The following is a 20,801-nucleotide window of genomic DNA, read 5'->3' on the forward strand; positions in this document are numbered from 1 at the left end:
TTTAAAAAAAGAGCAAATTTAAAAGAACAAACTGAATTTCTTCAAAACCAGTATTTTCAATGCCAGACAAAATATCTTTCCTTTTTAAAGCAGTTTTCTTTGTAGTTATACTCATTTCAAAATTAAAAAGTGAGCTAATTTTTGTCTCCAGGCTTCTTATAGCGTAGGAAATGAAATGCAGAAAATGCTCTGCAGGTTGATGTAGTTATGTATCTATCAAGATTATTCATATGAAGGAAATTAATGAAAGTCCTGAATACTGAATACATACTGAATAAGACAGAAAAATGCAACAGTGTACCAACTCTGAAAGAATAATAACTCTGTGTTGTACTAATCAAATAATGTTAATTTCAAGCAAAGAGTTTTTCAGCTTCTTTCATTTTTCTTTTCCTGTCCATTTTAGAAACTGCAGTCCATCCAGCCTCTCGCATTTTTCTCATACTTGTAATTTTCAGTGCAGAGCCTGGAGTTTTTAGGTTTGATGTTGGTTTCTAAGAAGACAAATAAAACCAGCCATTAATTTCTATACTAACTTTGATTAACTCTTCAGTTTGATCTGAAGAAAAGCTAAGAAACCTTTTTTGGTGTCATAGCCCATAACTGTGAAGCTTGAGGATAATCTTTGTATAATTTTTTGAAGATTTCTTCCTCTGAGACTATGCTCTTAAATTAAAAAAAAAAAAAAAAAAGTTACTTAATCACACAATATTTAGAAATCTCTTTTCTTTCCCCTTAGAAATACTAGAGTATGAAAAAAGTTAAAATATTATGAAACCTCAACAGTTCAACAAAAACAATGTAAAAATTCATTATAAAAATGAATTTATACTTTTTACATAGTACTTTGTGATATAGTTACTAATTTAGTACACAAACATTCCAGAAAGAGCCAATGAAATAAAAAGATACACATACATTTTGTCTTGTTTACAGAACCCCACATCTTACATGCATTCTTAGATATAGCAGTGTACATAACAAATCATTAAGCACACTATTTGTTTCAGATTTTACCAGGAGGTCACTGTGTTCAGAGCTATCTGACTGAGTATCCAGCTGTAAAAGCACTTTTTGCTTTTTCCTCATACACCCTTCTGAAGGCAGATTTGTGCTTTCACTTTGCAGCTTAAGTATTGGGGGAGTCTTTACAACATATGTCTAGGGAAAAATAAAAAAGACTGTATTTAAAATTCCATTTTCAGTGGTACTTCTAAAACATAAAACTAAACCTATAACCCATTTTACAGACTGAGTATCCAGGCAGACACTAAAGAGGTGCTGTGGAACTATCATCTCCCCCTTCAAAACATCAAGCAAAGATCCAAACTAAAGCAAAAAATACAATATATTGTTTTTCTATTGCCAAACAAGAAGAAAGACCAGGAAGTCCCAGAAGAATTGAGATTTATGGCACACTATATCCATCCTCTTAACTCACGTGCATATATTCAGTTCTTATTCTGAACTGTAGCCACTACAAACAGAACATAACCAAACCTGCAGAAAGAAGCTTTCAGGAAGCCACTGACAGCGATATCAAGAACAAGAGGGTTTTTTTTTTTGCTAGAAGTTAAACTTATCATTTTGTTTGCAATATTAAATTTTTAGAAAGGATAAAACAAAAATGACAGTTACTCTTTTGTTCTGATATAAACGTCACGTGAGCTTCTGACAAGGTAGAAACATATGGCTTTATGGTTATGACAAAGCAGTCATAACATTGATAATTTTTACAGCCACGCAAGTTATTTTCTGTTTCATAAGGGAAAAATGTGCCTTTTACAGACAACACTTTCTTTTAAGATCAAGTAAAAAATACTAGTGACGTTATTAAATTCACAGTCTCTCTAAAACAGGTATTGTTAGTCCAATTTTACTGATCAGGGAAGACAAGTGAAGTAACTGAGCAAGAAAAAAAAAAAAAAAAGGAACACCATTGGTGACCTTTCACAAATTGTCTTCTAGTATCACTGAATAATGCATATTTTCTTGTGGCTACCTACCTTTTAAATCCCTATTTATCACAAAGAAAAGTAAAGTGTCCCCAGAGAATTAAAAAATACAGTAAAAAAATAAAATAAGAACATTTATTACCATACCAGAAGTTACAAACCTTTAATGATGGACTGCACAAGGTACTTTTTGCAGATGCTGAAGGAGACGTTTCTTTATTTTCCGTTACGTTGACTTTTGTAGGAATATAATTTGGAGACAATATTTTTTTTGAATTGATAGATGCAGAGTCCAGATCTAAATGAGGTTTAGGAGTCTCAGAAAAGTGAGTCTGTATTTTCTAAAATTAAAAAAGGCTTAAATTAAGAGCAAATTGTCTTTTATCCAGTGAATATTATTTAACATGAAACTTCAATCAGACTGCATACATACAAATGTCATCAAATTCTATCATTAATTAATAATAAAATTAAAACTACCTTGTGTTTCTTTTCTTTTTCAGGAACTGTATTTTGGGGGGGTTCTTTTGCAAGATTCTCCTTTAAAAAAAAAAAAAAAAGTTATGTCATAGGTAGTAATTATTGTACCTGAATTTAGCTGTTGAACATACGCTCAGCATAATTACAGAACACTGTACATCAAAGATGCATTTCACAGCTGTCATTATTATAGTTCAAAAGACCCGGCCAAGCATGTCACACAGTGCTACGTTAACAAAAAAAATACCTTCTTTTCAGTTTCTGCTTTAAGCTGTTCCTTAAGGGATGACAGTTCACTTTTCAAACACGATAACTCGCTTTCCTAAAAACAATTAGATATTGGAAGGGTTAACTATTCTTAACCTGGAAAAAAGAAAGCAGACCTAATAAAGCACTAAGAATATTCATTATAAACATAAACAAAATTTCATCTGTTCAATACAGCTAACTTATCCATAAAGTTAAGACTTAATGCTTAGAGGTACCTACAATTCATTTGCAGAATAATTCAACTTCTGTGAAGAGAAATGTCAGGATACTGACTTTTAGGTAGACATTGCAGAACTACACTTTTAGAGAGTCTTGAGGGGATGTTGGCTCTTAGAACTTTTCTCAAAGCTAAGCTTCCCAGAAAGGAAAAATGCAAAAAAGAGAATGCAACTCTAGGCTTGGAGGTTTTTAGTTAGTTTTTTAAAAAGAGCTGAAATACTATTAAGTAACAGTTACTTGACCAGAACTGTTCAACAAAAGAACTTTTAATACTTGCGAGAAGGGGGAAAGACAGGAAACTAATACAAAATGTACTTAACCAGGTGGTATGGTTAGAACATGTGCACTGTCAGGAAAGGTAGACAGAAAAGCACAGCATCTTCTATTTATTTTTAGAAACATTTGATATTTTAACACACATATTAAAGTCAGTAAGTAAATACAGTACATGTAAGTTGGTCAGTTGATCTTCACTACTATTCAGTCCCACTAAAATAAATGCTTAAAAAACAACAACAAAAAAAACAAAAAGAGAACAAGAAAAATAAGCATTACACAGGAAGAATTGTAATATAATATTTATATTATATTATTCTGTCAGAACAGAGCAGGACAGCAGCCCTTCCATTAAATTACTCACTGCCAAAGTGTATATCTTACCAAGGATCTTTTTTCTGATGACTGCTCATGCTCTTTTATCTTAAAAAGTTTTAATTCTGTATCTTTTTCTTCAACCATTTTATCATATTGGTGCTGTGTTAAAAAAAAAAAAGTTATTTGACTAAATGTTATAATTATATCTATATCTAATCTTAAAACATCACTCTTTTTTCAGATAAAACTACTTTGGAGCTTCAGAAAGCACTATGAACAAACATTTAGACCTCTGCAGACAGTGCACAATAGAAAATGTATAAGTAGTGTTATTTTGTGGGGTGATAGAGAATGCTTTATCTCCAGGCAGCGATAAGTGTTCAAGCAAAAAAAAAGTTAACCATATTATTTTTCCTAATGGTATCTGCTAAATCTACTGTAAAACAGAGTAATAAACGAGGCAATTAAAATACATTACGTTAAACTGTCTAAAGTCACTAAGAGGTAAAGTCCTCGTAAAAACAGGCCCAAACTGACACTGAAGAACATTGCATGAGGATAGTATCAAAGGAAGACTGAGTATAAACAAATCCTGCTAAGCGCAAACATATATATTCCTTTATTCAGCCCAAATACAACACCTCGAAAAACACATTCTCCAGGACAACTTCAGAAGACCACTGCCACCACCACATCTTACCTAAAGCATTACTAGGGGATCCTATGATGCAACTAGTTCACATCATTCTATGATTCCTAAAAATTTAGATAAATAGAATTTATCTGCCAGTAGACTTTTTTTCCCCAAAATCTGAAGATGAATTTATTTTTAGTTGTTGAGAAGTCAAGCACATGTTTAAACTCATTTTCTGAAACTCAGGTCTTTATTATGAAGTTTCATTTTCTAACTTGTAATACTCTGGTTTTGAAAAGTTTTTTTATTTAACATAGTATCACACACTACAAATCAGAGAAATTTGTAAAATCTCCTACCTTGTGCTTTTCCATAAGTGCTACCATTTCAGCAATCTTGTGTTGACATCGGATATCGGTTTCTTTCTGTGTTACTGTTGCTTCATCAGCCAGTAACCTCATCTTTTCTACCTGTTAGTAATAAGTTTCTTCTAACTCATGAAGAATTAAGAACAACATGCTAACAAAAATCTTAGTTTCATTTCTTCCCTCCCCAGTGGGTGCAATGTACAGTCTTCTTACGTAGTCTTCATTTACTTTAAATATCCTTCTTTTCAAATCCTCCATCTTTTACACACTTTGTTAAGATGGGCAAGTAAAACCTAGATTAAAAGTACATCCATTCCTCCGGGGCAGATAAGTACAAGGTTGAATCATGAGCAGTAAGGAGTAACTGAGGGGCAATTCAAGCACTCTGTCCTAACATTTTTTGACATTACCATCAAAAATTGTAGGCATGAAAATATGAATATTAGTAAAGTTATAATCTTATTTGCTTAAGGTGTATTTGTACCAAGAATAGAATTTCTGTGGACAATATCCTAACAAAAAGATTTTTTAGTTAGGTTCTTATCTTTAAAGACATACATAAATATTTCAACTTAAGAAGGCAGTGTTGTAAAGCACTGCTCACAGGCATACACAGTAAGTTCCATTCATGTCTATAAGACTGTTACATATGTGCAAGGAGTCTGGCCTATACAGCTTCATAAAATATATCAAGCATTTGATAAGTTATCCTACATCAAAAACTAATTAAAAGTTGCAGTAAAATTTAACAACTCACTTCTTCAAGAAGTTTATCTTCAGTTAGTTTTTTTGCTTCAATTTCTTTTTGATAGATGTCAACTGCTTCCTTATGTTGCTTGTTCATATTTTCTATCTCTAACTGTAACTTATTCACCTTTTGAGAATGCAGAATTATTGCTGTTAGTTGTGCAGGAATAAATACGCCTTTTTTTAATATATATATTTTAAATCTTACTTTAGAGCAGAATCACGCTGTACTTTTCACATATGTGACTGCACTGTTTCCTATTTAACGTTCAGGTTTTCTCATGAGGAGCTGAACTTTTGCCTGAAGTGAGTTAGAAAACACTCATGGCAACTACAAAAGCAGCACAATAGGAAAGATAGTCCATACCAGTTCTGTGCATCCCAGTCAATGAAGAAGCCCTAGGGCCAGTTAAGCACAAAAGAACCATTCCAATATAAAGAAATAATCTATTAGCAATCTGATAGCATTCTACTTTTTGTACAAAAGGCCCTTTAGTATGACTATCATGGAATGCAAGGTCAGAAAATGAAGCATATAGCCAATAGTCTCCTAAGCCTTAGCAGCAGTATGACTGTAATGTGTTTATAATTAAAACTTTTGTTTAAATTAAGAAATGGAGAAACAGTTTATCTGTAAATAGTTTATTTTCAGAATTGTATTTAATTCTAAAAAAGAGTAACTCCTTTCAGCTGCTAATATTAACAAGAATTTGATATGAAATAAATAGGAAGAGCTTGGGGAACACACACACCGCATAACATCTGGGGACTCTGTACTATATTTTACCATACCTCCATCAGACCATACCAAACAGAAATATCTCATTTGCATTGTTTGCTTCATTCCACTCTCATTCACTACAATTTCAACCAAGCAAGCCCATCCTTGATTGTTTTTTCTTTTACTAGGAAACTGAGGGAATTAAACATGAAAACAGGTTCGGAATCTTCAGAAGAGAGCTTTACAGGAGTAAATCCTACTTGGGATTTACATGTTGCTCTTGAGCTATATTTTTGTGATGAGCCAGATTAAAACCTTTGATGTCAGCACCTTCTAATATTTTTGCACGGGAAATGTTCCCAAACATAGACCTGTGTAGAAAGTTAAGCAAATACATCCAGAGAAGACCTCAAAAGGTCTCTTACCCACTCTCTGTTCCTGACCAAAGTCACCCTAAGTGCTGCATATTCTTAAAAAAAAAAATTACAGATGGAGATTTTACTTCCTCTCTTGTCAATCTATTTAAGATTTAAAATCTTTTATGATCATGTTTTCCTACCAAGAATGTACTTTGATTATAATTTTTCCTTTAAGTGTCTCATTCGAATGGACTCAAAAAAGTCCACATCTTTCTTGAAGCGTGGTACCCAAAACTGGACACAGTATTCTAATCAGGACTTACCAGTGCAGAGCAGAAACTGCCTAAAATGAATAATATAGTTGGTTTTTTTTTAATTGCCCTTTTTTTCCAGCAGGGAGACATTAGTGATTAATGTTCAGTATACTACCAACTAAAAAAGAAAGGTACTTATGAGGAACAGAATTCCTGAGATTGAGATGTGATGCCCATCTCTTATAAATGTCTGATGGTCCAATTTCCAATGATTAAAAAATGTAAGCATCTTCCAGAAATTATGAGCACATTCTTGTCAAATGTTGAATGCTGTGTCCCAGCTCCACAAAAAATTAAGTATGTGCTTCATATCATTAATTACTGAGACTTAAGAAGTTCATTCAGTCTTTGCATTTTACCCTTATCTCCTACATGAAGTGATTTAAACCTACCTTCCCTTCATAAATACTTGTTTTCTTGCTTTCCGCAGTAATTTTCTTTTTCAGCACCTTATTCTATTAAAATAAAATAAACACTAAACTTTAACAATTTAACAGAATTACGTAATGATTTTACTGCATAAAGTAGGTTGGAACGCTCAAAATTCCTGTTTTCAGCAAGCAAATAACTCTCTTTTTGTTGTTTAATTGTGCAGTTCAGGTTCCAGATCAATTCTCTAAGTAAAAGAGTGCTCAGCTACTTTAATAATACTGTCCTTTACGCTTCGTGACCTTATGAAAGGCTCCCCTTTCTAAGGGGAGGAAAGGGAGAAAAACCCAAGACGCGTTGTACCTCTGGCTCTTGTACTATGTAGCTTATATAGAACATAAATTTACTCCTGTGCTGTACTATAAAGGAAGAACTGATGTAATGATATACTGATTCTAAGCAGATGGCTCAGGGATTTTTCTCTACAATGGGGCAAATGCTGCTGACGGGAAACATGCAGATGTCATCACAAAAAATCCAAACATATTTCTACATTAGTTATTTACAGCTTGTCCTAATGAACAGTTCTTTTCTACTACTGGTAACTGAGACAGGTCATTACTTCAAATATATTGATGATACCGCGTGCTAAACGAAAATAATAAAAGTTCATCAGAGATAGTATTTCTATAATTGCACTTTATAAAAGAAGGGATAATTTTACAAATCAAATAATTCCAAAGGCTATTCTTTAATTTGCTCAGAGGTAAGATTACAAAAAGAAAATGCTATAAGTTACATAGCTATGTCTAAATTCATCACATCAGACTACAACTGTTGAATAGTAACAGTAACCACAAAATACCTGTATGTTTGATGGATTTGTGACTTTTTAAAACTGTGCCTACCTCCTGTTGCAGCTCTTCAATATATTTGCTTTTATTTTCTACCTGTTTCTTTAAGTTATTCAACTAAAAGAGATATTTCAAACATTAATTAACAAACTGCTAAAAAATGACTCAATGTATTAGACATTTTTGTCAAAGTGCTTAAACATGCACATTGCACAAGTTAGATTAATTTGTAAATTAAGTTTGTAAACTTAAAACTGAACTTAAAGTTTGGAAATTCCATTAAGTTGTAAATTTACACAAGTTCCATTAATTCCAGTGGAACTGAAATACATGCTAAGATGTTACAATTATTAGAGTTTTAACCACGAAATACTGTGAGAATTTTGCTAGCCCAACATCATCAAGACTAATAGTAATGAAACAGTTTGTCAGCGGTTTTAGAGCTTGGCCAATAAATAAATTCCCTGATTTAAAAAAAAAATCTTATTCGAAATACTCAAGTTCTCTACTATTCATGAAAAAAGGAATGTTCATACCTTATTTTCTAGAATCTTCAACTGCTTTTCCTTTCTTGAAATTTCATTTTCAATACTTCTAGCCTGAAATTATAATTGTTTTTAAATCTAGTCAAAACATTATCAGAATTCTGGTACTCTCTTCAGAAAAAAGCACAGTGGTAAAACTGATACCAATTACTATATTACGATTTCAAAGCACAGTTCCCTCAAAAATGAGAATTAAATTTCTTATGTTTTATATTTATTTTTAAAAGATAACTAAGCAACCATTCCATGCCCTGATTATCTTCAAATTTAATCTTACAGTAGAATGTTGAAATCCAATGTGTTATTAAAAATCTATGTGAAAATACAATAAGAAAATAAAAATACTTGAACATAGTTATACTGTAACTCATACTACATATTGAAAGCTAATCTTTATCCCACCCACCACTAAATGGTATGGGGGGGGGGGGGAGGGAAAGACGGTTTCTTTGTTCCCCTGAAATAGAACAAATCTGTACTCATAAGCCTCCCCGTAAAGAGTAAACATCCTAGTGGAAGTCCCTGTCTTCTAAAATGAAGGGGCTCAGCATGTGTACTTATGCTGATTTATTTGGTAACAGCATTAAAAGGAGAAAAATCTCACTAAAAGATTGCATCTCTAGGTAGGGATCTGCAGGAAAAAAATAGAAGTTTTATATTTATATTGTGCCCTATAGGTAATGTTATACTTTTATATGATAAAGCACATTACGTATCATACATTTTCTTCACTTTCATCCAGTTTATTTTTAATCTCTTCACCCTTCTTTGCCATCTTCTCCTTCAAAGACTTCAGTTCATTTCTAAATGCCAAATTAGCGAGTATTAGTAAGTATTTAAAAACTTTAGACTTCTTTCACTACTGCTACCCCCCCCCCCATATTTCAGTTTCTGAAAAAAAGCTGCTTTGTTAATACAACTAATATTCATGAGAGCTTCATAAACTGTTCACTGAAAAGATGCAAAAGTGACTGATAAGTTAAAAAAAGTTACAGGTCAGATATTAAGTATGGAAAAATATTCTTATGGCTTGAGTAAAATCTATTCTCATCTGTAAGATTGTAAAGCACATATGAAATATGGAAGGCTGCTCATTAATGTGGCTTGGGCAAGACAAAGACTACTTCAAAGGGTAATATTTAATCAGTTTAATTTTTTCCACATTTAACCCATAACTTCTATTTGCTTTTTATTTTCTTCATAAATAAGATAATCTAAAAAAAGGATTACTAAAAATCATGGAAAACAGCATATGAGCACAGCATTAACAGCAACAGTGAAGGAATCAAGACTATTTCTTTAAATAACATTGTCCTTTAATATTTGTTTTTACTTGCCTTAACTGGCTGTTTTCTTCTTCCAGGTTTTCTAATAACTTCCTTGTATTTTCTTCTTTTTTTCTATTATCCTAAATAAAGGCATATGTAAATAAAATGAGTAAAACTCAAAGTGAGAGCTTAAACAGTATCTCAACCTGCCTTATTACAAGGGTAACTGCACTTCCTTTTGTTTTTTAAACACAAAAAGCAGTTTCCAATATACCATGTGATTTAAATTGAATGCTGTCCTTCAAAAACAGATAAAAGTTTACAACTTGCCTCATGACCTTCTTGCAGTTTCTTGAGTTCTGCAGCTATATAACTTTTCTCCTGTGCTATTTGTTCTTTTTCTAATAAAAGCTTATTGAAATCCACTGTTAGTTGCTCATTCTTTAGCCTAATTTAAAATACATGGTCAGAGAAAAAAGAACATGTATTTTCAAATTTCCTCTTAAGTTCAATTTAACTGTTATAAAAATATTACTTCACACTGAAATAAGTCCAGGCCTGTATCTGCAAATTTGAGCTTTGCAGCAAACTTAGTACAGAGTAATAGTGATGTGAAGAGGTTCTAGGAGGAGGAGGAAAGAAAATGAGAAGCAACTTCCATACAATGGTTGTTGGAGGGGACCTAGTCCAACATCCAGCTCAAAGCAGGGTCAACATTCAGAAATACTTTCTCTTTGTGTTAATACATCCAAGTCACAGAAATAGGGAACAATTACATGCATGTAAAAAAAATGTATTTTATAAATGTGAATATATAAAGGCTGTTATGTGCTTAAGTTCAACATTTTTAGAAAATTATAGATCATTTGATTGTATATTAGTCACTTCTATGTAACACAAAAATACATTAAACAAACCCAAAATTTTCAGAAAAGATCATACATCTCTTGTTCAAGATCTGCATTCAGTGTCATAAGCTGTTTTAAACACGTTTCTTTGTTTTCAACTGTACCAGTCAGCTGTATTTTCAAATCATGTATTTCCTTCTGCAGAAGAAAAAGTATTGAGTGTACATCTGTAAATCACAATTCAAAGCTGCCAGAAATGAACAGACAACACAAAGCTTCAAGTTAAAATAAAACTGCAGCCATGCCATAAATTAGCCAGTCTGTATCTTTACATCTCTCTAGTGTAATGCAGAAGTGTGAGATACTTACCTCTGATATGAATACTAAATGTGTTCCCCTGTTGTATAGTCCAACTAACCAGTCTGCAAAAGTACTGACATAAGTTACCTTTCTCTGAGCATTTAAATAAAGACATTGTTGCCTTAGACATCATAGGCTTTTGTATTACTTAAATGTAAATAAATAATAAAATAAAAAAATCACAGCATTCCAGTACTACGTGATAGTATAAGCACATATTTTGGATGAGTGCTGAACCATGATACAAAAATCTTCCCTCAGAAACCTGCTGTCATTATAAGATAAGGCAAGCCTTGTAATGTAATGTAGTTTATAATATGTAAATGCTTTGAATACTATTTTCTCTGAATCACTAGTGATACAGTGATACCACATGCACTAGCAGGCAGTTGATTTAACAGAGACAAAGTGTGTGTGTGTGCGCACATGTGTGTGTGTTTCATTTTTAAACACACCAGATAATGAACTTCTGAAATTTCTTATCATGGAAGGCTATAAAGGCAAATAGTATCAGGAGGTTCAAAAACAGATGAGACGTGAACATGAACAAGTCCATAAACTAGTAACAAGGGGAAGAGGAAGGGATGTATCCTCTAACATCCTTAATACACTGACTGTAGGAATGTAAGGGGAACAGACCATAGACAATGGCCAGGCTTGTAGGCTCTTATACTATATAGCATCTTCTACTGCATTGTCAGGAGTGGAGTACTGCACTGGATGGACCACTGGCCAGACTCAGTAAGACATTTCCTATGTTCTTATATTCAAGCAATAATGTGTAACTTAACAATTTATAAAAACATGTTACAATCATTTTACTTTTTACCCTTTACTCAGACCTCTCTAACTTGGAGAATATTCTTCATTTCTTTTTCTCTCTCCTGCAATTTTTCAACAGTAGTCTCAAGATATTTGTTCTTCACTAAAAGTCCTTGAACTTTTTCCTATTTAAGAACATTAATGAAACTCAGTTTAGAAAATTCCATGTTCAGCATATATGTAACAAGCAATTTATAAAATGCAAACACGGTTTCACACCATGTTACTTTAGCTGATATACTTTCTTGTTAGACTAATAAATTTAAGATCCTAACATCATCCTATAATAAAAGTATACTTCACGTAATTCAGACAGAAAAAGAGCCTGTGTCAAGATTTAGTAGGGTTCACAGAGATCAAAGCTGCTTACCTCAGGAAACTTCTGTGATAAGGAGAAAAGAACACCCCACATGCTGGCAGTACATGGAACGTGGTATTATAACCCATGAGACCTTTCTGCAGGCTCAGACTTGTCTATCTTTTCTATAAAGGGATGCGTATCAACTCAGTGGGCACTGCTCTTTAGATAGTATACACTGCAGTATGAAGGACACCTCACCATAACTAACACCCCACAAACAGCAAAATAATCACAACAAATCTATGAAGTAAGAAACCTATGATACATTATTTATTAGATCACTCATTTTGTCATACATAACCTTCTTGCGAACCTTCTTGTAATCTTCTTCACTGCCTTTCCAGCATGATGTCATAAGCTTGGTTATTCTTTAAACATCAAAATAAAGTCTTTACAAAATAAGCATTTACAAGGCTTAATTTTTAGAGGAGTAGTACGAAGAAAGCTATCCAGTCATGAAATTCTCTCTACTCTCAAAAAGTTAATTGATAATTTAGCCTTAAATGTCATATGCTTGGTCTTCACAAGGTTTGAGCTTATGTTCATCACAAAAACCCATATATTTTTCAGAAAGGTTCAACATGAGGAAAGAAAATGAGTACTAGGCATAACTAAAAATAGGAAATCTTTATATGCAGAGGGAGCAGTATTTGAACAGGTGTGAAAGAAGCAGCAAACGACCAGAAATCTCGAGACAAAGAAAAAAAAACAAAACAAGCAAAACAGTGGAAAGAATCAGGTCCTTCAAAAAGAAAACTGAAATAGTCTAGAAGACAAGCAAGAAAGTTTAGTAGCAACGATACGGCAGATTGTAAGTAGCTTAAATGCCCTATAAAACGCTTTCTAATGTGAGAGAGACTTCATATGAAAAGTAAATGGCATGAGACTAGTAAAAGGAACAATATTTACCAGTGTTTCTGACAGCTCTTCAAGTTGCATTTCTTTGTCACACTTTAATTTAGTCATCTCTTCTACAGCACATGCAATGTAAAATTTATTAAGCAGAAATAATTTTATATATTTAGCAGACGGTATAAAGCATTTGTCCCTTTGCAGTACTCCATTTGCAAGACTCATTGGATTAAGTTCAGAAATCTTAAAGCTAAATTTTAACCTAAATTATGACTTAATTTAAATGCAGAGTTGAAAAAATTATTCAGAAAGACATTAGTGAACACTTATCTGAAGAGAAGCTAACTGTTCATCTTAAATAAAATTCAGAGTCTATTATATTTTCCACAAACATGGTTTCAAGTAAATTGTGGATTGTAAGAATGTTTACAAAGGACTAGTCTCAGAGTATTCATGCATATGCATTTTTCCAGAAAAAGTTGGACTACTGAACATATTCATATGGATATGCTGCAAAAAAACCTATTTACTAGCAAGTAAATTTGAAATGTGTTTTCTACACATTCACACATTTCTACACATTTACATTCTACACATTTCTGCACATTCTGTACATTCACACTACTGGTGTTTTTCACAGGTACTGGACACCAGACTCATTTTTGCTCTGGAAGTATCACAGGTCTCATCTCATCTTGTTCCAGAGAAGCAACAGCAGTAACTTTTGAGCAGTTTTATCCTTAAATACCCTCAATACATACAAGGACATCAAACCGTATTTCTCATCTATCATCTAGGAACTAGAGATATTTAGAGACATCTGCTACACTGGGATAACAGTGCTAAAGGTAGATCTCTTGATTTTGGGGCTAAGGAGTGCATATCTAGAAATCATAGGATAGCAAAACAATATTTAAAGCAATGAAAAACCTGAGGGCAGATCCTGAAAGAGGCCCTGTGTCTCCTGGAATAATTGACACAAACATTGGAATGAACAATTTTTTTCATTGAGTAAAGGTTGGACAAATTCTGAGCATGTTAATATGTTAACCAGAAGTAATAAAAATTCTGAGTCTTAATGACATCTTTTTGATGTAATACAAAGGAAGAAAAAGAAAATGTGACTAAGATCACCATTTTTCTATTCAATTGATTTTGGAAATAGTTTTAGTATAATTTGGAGACCCTCTGTTAAAAATAAATAAATTTTAAAAAGTCACTCAGGAGTTAGTATTATACTCAGTATCAGAGGAGCATAAGCTACAAGACAAGATACTAAAATGGGTACTATACAGCGATGGTCTATTTTCAGAAAATAGCAAAAAACATTTATCTTTACCTAGTTCATTCRCTTTTTTCCTATAGTCTTACCTAATTCAGCAGACACCCTTCTGAGCTCCAAGGTAAGCAGTTTCGACTCATCTTCATATTTCTTCAATCTAAGAAAATCATAATTTAATTTTTTTTCCTGTATGGTACACAGCACTAGATTTGAAAATTTAAGGACAATAAGACAAAGTCCTACCACAAGCACTTTAAATACATCTGCCTTTCAACAAGCAGATGATGCAACTACCTGCAACAAGTATCAAAATGCACTATTACAACTCCTGAACAGCAGACATAAAAATAAACTAATGTATGTATACAAACATATATCTACATAGTTCTTAAAAAACAGAATTATGAAAATCAGGGACCACAGATTTACTTTCTGATAAAGCAGTATCAACCAGGATAACTACAGAAAAATAAGTTAAATTATCTGAATTTAGACCAGTTTGCCAAAAACAAATTTCAGCTTCATATCTGTCTGCTCTTGGATTTGTCATAACCTGCATCTACTTAGAAGACATCTTAATGCAAGGTACCCCAAAACACTGTTTCTTGAAAAACTCTGTCTGATAACTTATTAAAAATACACTGTTCTGTTCCTGTACTTAGAAGGGTTGATTTTAGTTGCTATCAGGTTGACAAATACATAATTTTTTAAATTTTGGAAGACCTGAAATAATAATAGGCATTGGTATTAAGCAGTACTATTATTAGGTAAGGAAGAATATCATCCTCACTAAATGTTTTAAGAAGGTCTTTCAAGTACCAAATGAGATTACTTAGCTAAGAGTTGCACCTACACATAGTCAAAAAGCATAACCATCTTCAAGTGCTAATCATTCAATAAGCAGACAGGCGAAGGATTAAAAAAGAAGGATGGTTACACATTCTTTACACAGAAAGAACTTAGGTACTATAGTTATTACTGATAATAATAATAAAAAAAAGTTACACCAGATCAGACAGAAAACTTAAGTGTTATTCCCAGAGCACAGTAATCTAGCATTTTATCCATAAGATCATTCTACAAACGTAAACTGTTCAGTTTACCTATTTTGTTCTTTTTCCAGCAAACTTTTGAAATTGGAAACAGAAGTTTTAAGTTCGTCTGCCATGGACGCATGCAAAGCCTTAGTTTCTTTACATTCTTCCATCTGTACTTCTTTTTCTTCAGTGACCTGAATTAATGCTTTCACTGCAGTCTGCAGTTCAGTTTCTAAGCTCTTCTGAATAGTCTAAAAAATAATTTTATAATTTCTATACAGGTGTTGTAACAACCACCTACAATTAAGGTTTCATATCTGAAGTATCAGTAATTATTTATTCAATTACTCGCGTAATCTATTTATACTGGAAATTTATAAACAAGCTCTACCTCTGTTTTTTGCAATGAAATTTTAGCTTCTTCCAGTTCTGCCCTCAAACGATCCTGATTGATCTGGGATTCCTTTAACATTTCCTCTTCATGTCCTAAGCAGAAAGATATATGCTTACATTTAAGAAAAATAACTTCTCTACTAAAAGTACTTGCATTTCTGTTTTACAGATAAATACATTCCTACAACTTATTAAAGCGATATAATGTGCTTATCTAAATTGTTAAAGAGAAAAACCTACAAGACGCCTATTCAACTTATTTAATAACAATAACTGAAATGTAAAACAACATGTATTTATGAAATTTAATGAAATGCAGCCACTCATATGTATGCAGCACAAAAATGATACCCATGCCTTCCTTCCCACTCCCCAGTCATTTTTAGTTATTTATCTGTATGATGAACTGATGCTGAAATTTGCTTCAACTCTAAAGATACTAAAATCATATACTACAAATATTTTGTGCCTAAATATAAAGGGCTTAAAAAGCACTGAAAAGCTAGTGCTGAAAAATAAGTTTCCTCAGTGATACCTGACTATACGTCTGCAAAACTGAAGGAATGTTATTTTCTCTTTGCAATCCTCAAAAGCTTTCACTACTTGCCTCAGCCTGACAACAGAACCCTTCAGAAATAGTTACAGTTCCAGTCTCAGTCACTCCTTTGCCTTTTTAATATGATTCTATTTAAAAGTTGCAATGGTTTGGGGGATTATTTGGTGAAGATGTGAAAATATGTCTTGCTGAACGCAGAACAATGCTACTATTTATGGACTACGGAACAGCTATTAGATATTGAAGTCCCTTCACTAATTTGATGTGAAATGATTCAATCCAGTAACTAGAAACAATACTATATCTAATATCTTACCATTTTTATTATACTAGTCCAACTGAAACAGGCATTGTTATACAGTATATGGGCATTGTTATACAGTGTCCTGGTAAAAGTTATTCTTGTTATGGAAAAGGAAGGACGAGGTATATGGCAGCTTTATAGCAGTATAACTATGTTCGCACCAGTTTTATTGATGAGCAAGATGAGAAAAAAAATCCCTCATCAGGAAACTGTCATGTCAATAGACTGTAGCCTAAGCCCTAAGAGAAAACTGTTGGTATGAAATAAGGGCCTATGTTTTTATACATAAGCAGATTACACTAAAAATCCAGATCTTACATCCCCAACTTCTGACCAAAACAAGAAACTGACCTGCAAGGCCCCAAAGTTCTGCCACTGATTAGTAACAAATTAACATTATCACAATCCTGTTTCCTGTACTTCTATAACCAATAGTATTTTAATATAGTAGAGATAATTCTTACTTGTTGTTTCTTCTAAGTCAGCAATCTTACTTTTTGATTCCTGCAGCTGAGTTTTGATATCTCTTATGATGTCATCTTTTTCACCATTCTGTATGGTCAAAACTGAAATCTAACAAAAGTAAAGTAATAATATAACGAAGTCTAGAAAACATGACAGATTTGTATCTTCAGTTGTTCATTATGTATGATTAGCATTCATGCTGGTATCATTCAATTTAAATAAGGTGGTCTTAACCAAATATTGGTCATGTTACTCTTTAGATACAAAAGCTTTTCAGTTCAAAATTAGAACATGAGTTCCAACAGATTACAGATGCTGGAACATAACTAAAGTTATCAGAATCAAACTCTGAAATGCAGTTCCAGCTGTTATTTCTTCCCTATTTACAGATGTTCTGAAACACTCCTTGCCTCTTTGCAATGTCACACCCATCTTTGGACAAACTAACAATTCTTGACCTTCTCAGGTACAGACACAGATGAAGGCTCTGCTTCTCAGTCTCCTGCTTACAAATTAACAACTCTTATCATATTTACTTTCTTCTACTTACTCGGTCTTCCATCATGGATATCTCATCACCACTGAAGCTGAGGTTGGAATAGGTTTTTGGCAAAACCTCTCTTATCAGCCCATGGTCCAACACACAATCCTTCATCCCATCTTCCTTACCAGATAGAAAGTGAATCTTTTTTTTTTTTTTTTATATACTATAAGGGCTGATGACTGCTTTGCTAATTTTATGCTTCTGCACAAGAAATTTTTATGCAAGCAAGCTGATGTATAAAGCACAGGATAAGGATTCGGTATTTACATGGTGCTTTTAAATCCTGTCACTGAGATATCCCTCTTTAGGATACAGCAGCCTAATTCATGTTTTATTCCAAATAACATATAAGGAACACACAATTAAAAAGTTATTTGCAATGTTAACTTCCATCCTTCCAAAACAGAAATATTTTACAACCAACCAAGCACTTTTTAAATAATTATTTTCTTTTGATGCATCAGTAAGTCATGAAAGCAAAAGAGTTCAAATATTAGTTTAAGAATCTGCAAGACTTGTTTCAAGAATTAAAACAAACCTGTTTTTCCTTCATACTGACTTCCAGTTTGTATTCTTTTTCAAACTTGTCCACTTTTTCTGCTTCTTCTTTTACTTTTGAGATACAGGAATATCAATAGTTAATTTACTAACTAAAATATACTTCAAGTTAAATGCAATTTCTATTTTAAGATTACTAATAATTGTACAGCTGTACAATTGATTTCCTAAAAATTAATTGTTGAGGTCATGTTTGAAATTGTTACCTCAGCAGACAAAATACTTTTTGCCCCAACCTTCCACAGAATTAGTCCATTACTGCATGTATTACTTAATAGATTATTTTAAGAAATTAAGAGATGCATGTGCAGAAATGAAACAAGACACTTCATAGCATAGATAAATACTGAATTAAAATTTCTGCAGCTATACACTAGCGCATTATCAGTTTAATAAAACTACATAAAATAAGCAGAGCTCTATAGACTACACTTCGTAGACAAAACTAAAAGTTTTAGTGACAATTAGAAAAGTAAGGTTCTAAAACTGACCCAGGAACATCAGTGGAAAAATAATAAAATGGCCCAGCCCTTTAATGGCAGGCAGCATGAAGTAAGCCAGGGGTGCACTCTCATTAAATTAGTTATGATACTAATGGCACAATTCATCAGATATAAAACTTAAATCAGAAATACAAAATTGTCTGTAAGGAAACTTGAGTCATTGCAGCAAATTTACCTTTCCTAGGAAATTTGAGACACCCATCCCAAATGAAGGGGAACTGAGGTATTGTAAAGCCTGACACAAAAAAAGACAACATCACAAGAAATTTTGTAACTTATTTTAATAGGATTAAGATTCAGGTAAGATATGAGAGACAAGAGACTCCTTTATTAAAGTACCTCCCTTTTCAAAGTGATTGAATTCAGCTGACCATAGTCAGCAACTGTTCTTTTAAAACAAACAGCAATAAAGGGCATTTGCCACTTCATTACCATGCAATGATGTTCCAGGACACAGTCCACAAAACAAGTATCATAGCGCTAACAGTGCACCATTCTAGCACACCCTATCCTTCTGGCTCGAAACTGCATGCAATAAAATGTGTGAAGTACAAAACTGTTATGTCTGCAGCATAATTAGAGTAAGCAGGACTCTCACATTTGAAACACATTTCCAGTCTCGTGTTCTCTGCTTGCACACGAAGTTCTTCAAATGCCATTATCATTCTCTAAAAGTAACATTCAATACGTACATTCATATAAAACTAAGTACTTTCTATAACAAAGAATGATGTTTATGGTTTGAAAACAAACTGTATTACAAACTCCTATTCATATCTGTAAGAATTTTTTTTAAACTAAATTCAGAGTGTAAACGCACGTTCTGAATTAAAATATGATAATTATTAGAAGCGTAAAAAGTTCTATACTCAAGATGCAAATGATTTCAGGGATAAGATTTTTTTTACTGGTCCATGTTCGTAGATCTCTAGCACAATGGAGGAGCTGTTGTGCATTTCCTAGCTGCCTAGCTACTACAACAATCTATAATTAATGTTTAACTGTTATACTGTGTGCTCTCTGATTCTGCTTAATATCAAATTCATCACACTCGCACAAAGATGCCTCACATTTCTCAGTTATGAATATACAACGGTCTCATTTTCCACAATGGAATAGTTAATACCAAAAAAAAAAATGGATGAATGTATTTTGAAAGAATGCAGTTGTTTCATGAATTAAAGAGGAAAAAAATCCTCTTCAAGTCAAGGAATCAAATTAATTAAAGATTTAATATTCATACCTTACACTTCTTATTCCACACATAATCATCAGTTTCCATCATTTTATTGTTGCTCTATCACACTCAAAACTGAAATTCTTTTTCTTTGTTCATCTTTATGCAAGTATAGTGCACTTTTCATTAAAGAAAAACATCCAGTAGAATAACCATAATATATGTCTGATTCCCATCATAAAAAATCTGTGTACCTGAATTTCACCTAAGACTATTTGTAGATTTGAGTCCAAGTCCAAAGGTACAGCTCTCCAAAATGCTGTCTAATCCCTAAATGCCCAATTTCCCATGACTTCTAAAGCTCTATTTCTGCAAATACTGAGAATGTTTCAATCCTGCCAAGGCTGAATCATCTATATTATACATACATATATATACATACGTGTTTATCTACATGTGTATATATTTACATACGTGTATATATTACACATTATATTTATTTACAAGTTATACAAACAGGGGTCTGCAGAAAAAAACAGCAGGACTGACTTGATTCTGGTTCAGAGATGATAGCTGAGTACATTATTTCGCTACAATGTGAGACGTACATTCACTTTCCTCCTCCACCTGAACAGTGTCAATACTCAGTTCCCACCTTCCAGGAAAAAGCCCCAATGAATCCCCCTCAACTCTCTTGCTGAAGCTGTCTCAATATGCAGAACAGACTTTAAGAACAAGAGCAATAGGCACAAACTGAAATACAAGAAATTCCATTGAAACATGATAAAAAACTTTTTTACTGTAAGGGTGATCAAACACAGGAACAGGTTGCCCAGAGAGGCTACCATCCTTGGAGATATTCAAAAACCTGACCTGACACAGTCCTGAGCAATCTGCTCTACCTGAGCCTGCAGGGGGCTGGACTATATGATCTCCAGAGGTCCCTGCCAAACTCAACTATTCTGTGAAATCAGTAGATGAGTGAAAAGGAGTGCAAAACCAAGACAGATAGCAGTTATGGAAGTCACCTAAGACTAAATAG

The 20,801-nt window shown here is 33.0% G+C and overlaps 1 protein-coding gene across 1 annotated transcript in view; it reads right to left on the reverse strand.

Annotated features, from left to right (window-relative positions):
- Positions 1 to 353: 353 nt before the first annotated feature.
- SYCP1 (synaptonemal complex protein 1) overlaps positions 354 to 20,801 on the reverse strand; it is a 32,695-nt gene continuing 12,247 nt past the window's right edge. The window contains exons 17-40 of the mRNA XM_026077236.1: positions 19,181 to 19,250; positions 18,060 to 18,133; positions 16,977 to 17,085; positions 15,651 to 15,745; positions 15,326 to 15,510; positions 14,312 to 14,379; positions 12,998 to 13,059; positions 11,748 to 11,852; positions 10,640 to 10,743; positions 10,028 to 10,145; positions 9,767 to 9,837; positions 9,151 to 9,232; positions 8,421 to 8,483; positions 7,939 to 8,001; positions 7,054 to 7,116; positions 5,278 to 5,394; positions 4,512 to 4,622; positions 3,585 to 3,677; positions 2,683 to 2,757; positions 2,436 to 2,495; positions 2,117 to 2,296; positions 1,018 to 1,161; positions 580 to 666; positions 354 to 494 (exon numbers count right to left, since the gene is read on the reverse strand). Of these exons, the coding sequence (XP_025933021.1) occupies positions 354 to 494; positions 580 to 666; positions 1,018 to 1,161; positions 2,117 to 2,296; positions 2,436 to 2,495; positions 2,683 to 2,757; positions 3,585 to 3,677; positions 4,512 to 4,622; positions 5,278 to 5,394; positions 7,054 to 7,116; positions 7,939 to 8,001; positions 8,421 to 8,483; positions 9,151 to 9,232; positions 9,767 to 9,837; positions 10,028 to 10,145; positions 10,640 to 10,743; positions 11,748 to 11,852; positions 12,998 to 13,059; positions 14,312 to 14,379; positions 15,326 to 15,510; positions 15,651 to 15,745; positions 16,977 to 17,085; positions 18,060 to 18,133; positions 19,181 to 19,250 (2,340 nt within the window). The remainder of the gene's footprint in view (positions 495 to 579; positions 667 to 1,017; positions 1,162 to 2,116; positions 2,297 to 2,435; positions 2,496 to 2,682; positions 2,758 to 3,584; positions 3,678 to 4,511; positions 4,623 to 5,277; positions 5,395 to 7,053; positions 7,117 to 7,938; positions 8,002 to 8,420; positions 8,484 to 9,150; positions 9,233 to 9,766; positions 9,838 to 10,027; positions 10,146 to 10,639; positions 10,744 to 11,747; positions 11,853 to 12,997; positions 13,060 to 14,311; positions 14,380 to 15,325; positions 15,511 to 15,650; positions 15,746 to 16,976; positions 17,086 to 18,059; positions 18,134 to 19,180; positions 19,251 to 20,801) is intronic.

Source organism: Apteryx rowi, unplaced genomic scaffold (genome assembly GCF_003343035.1).
Source record: "Apteryx rowi isolate R43461 unplaced genomic scaffold, aptRow1 scaffold_45, whole genome shotgun sequence".
Classification (NCBI taxonomy): domain Eukaryota; kingdom Metazoa; phylum Chordata; class Aves; order Apterygiformes; family Apterygidae; genus Apteryx; species Apteryx rowi.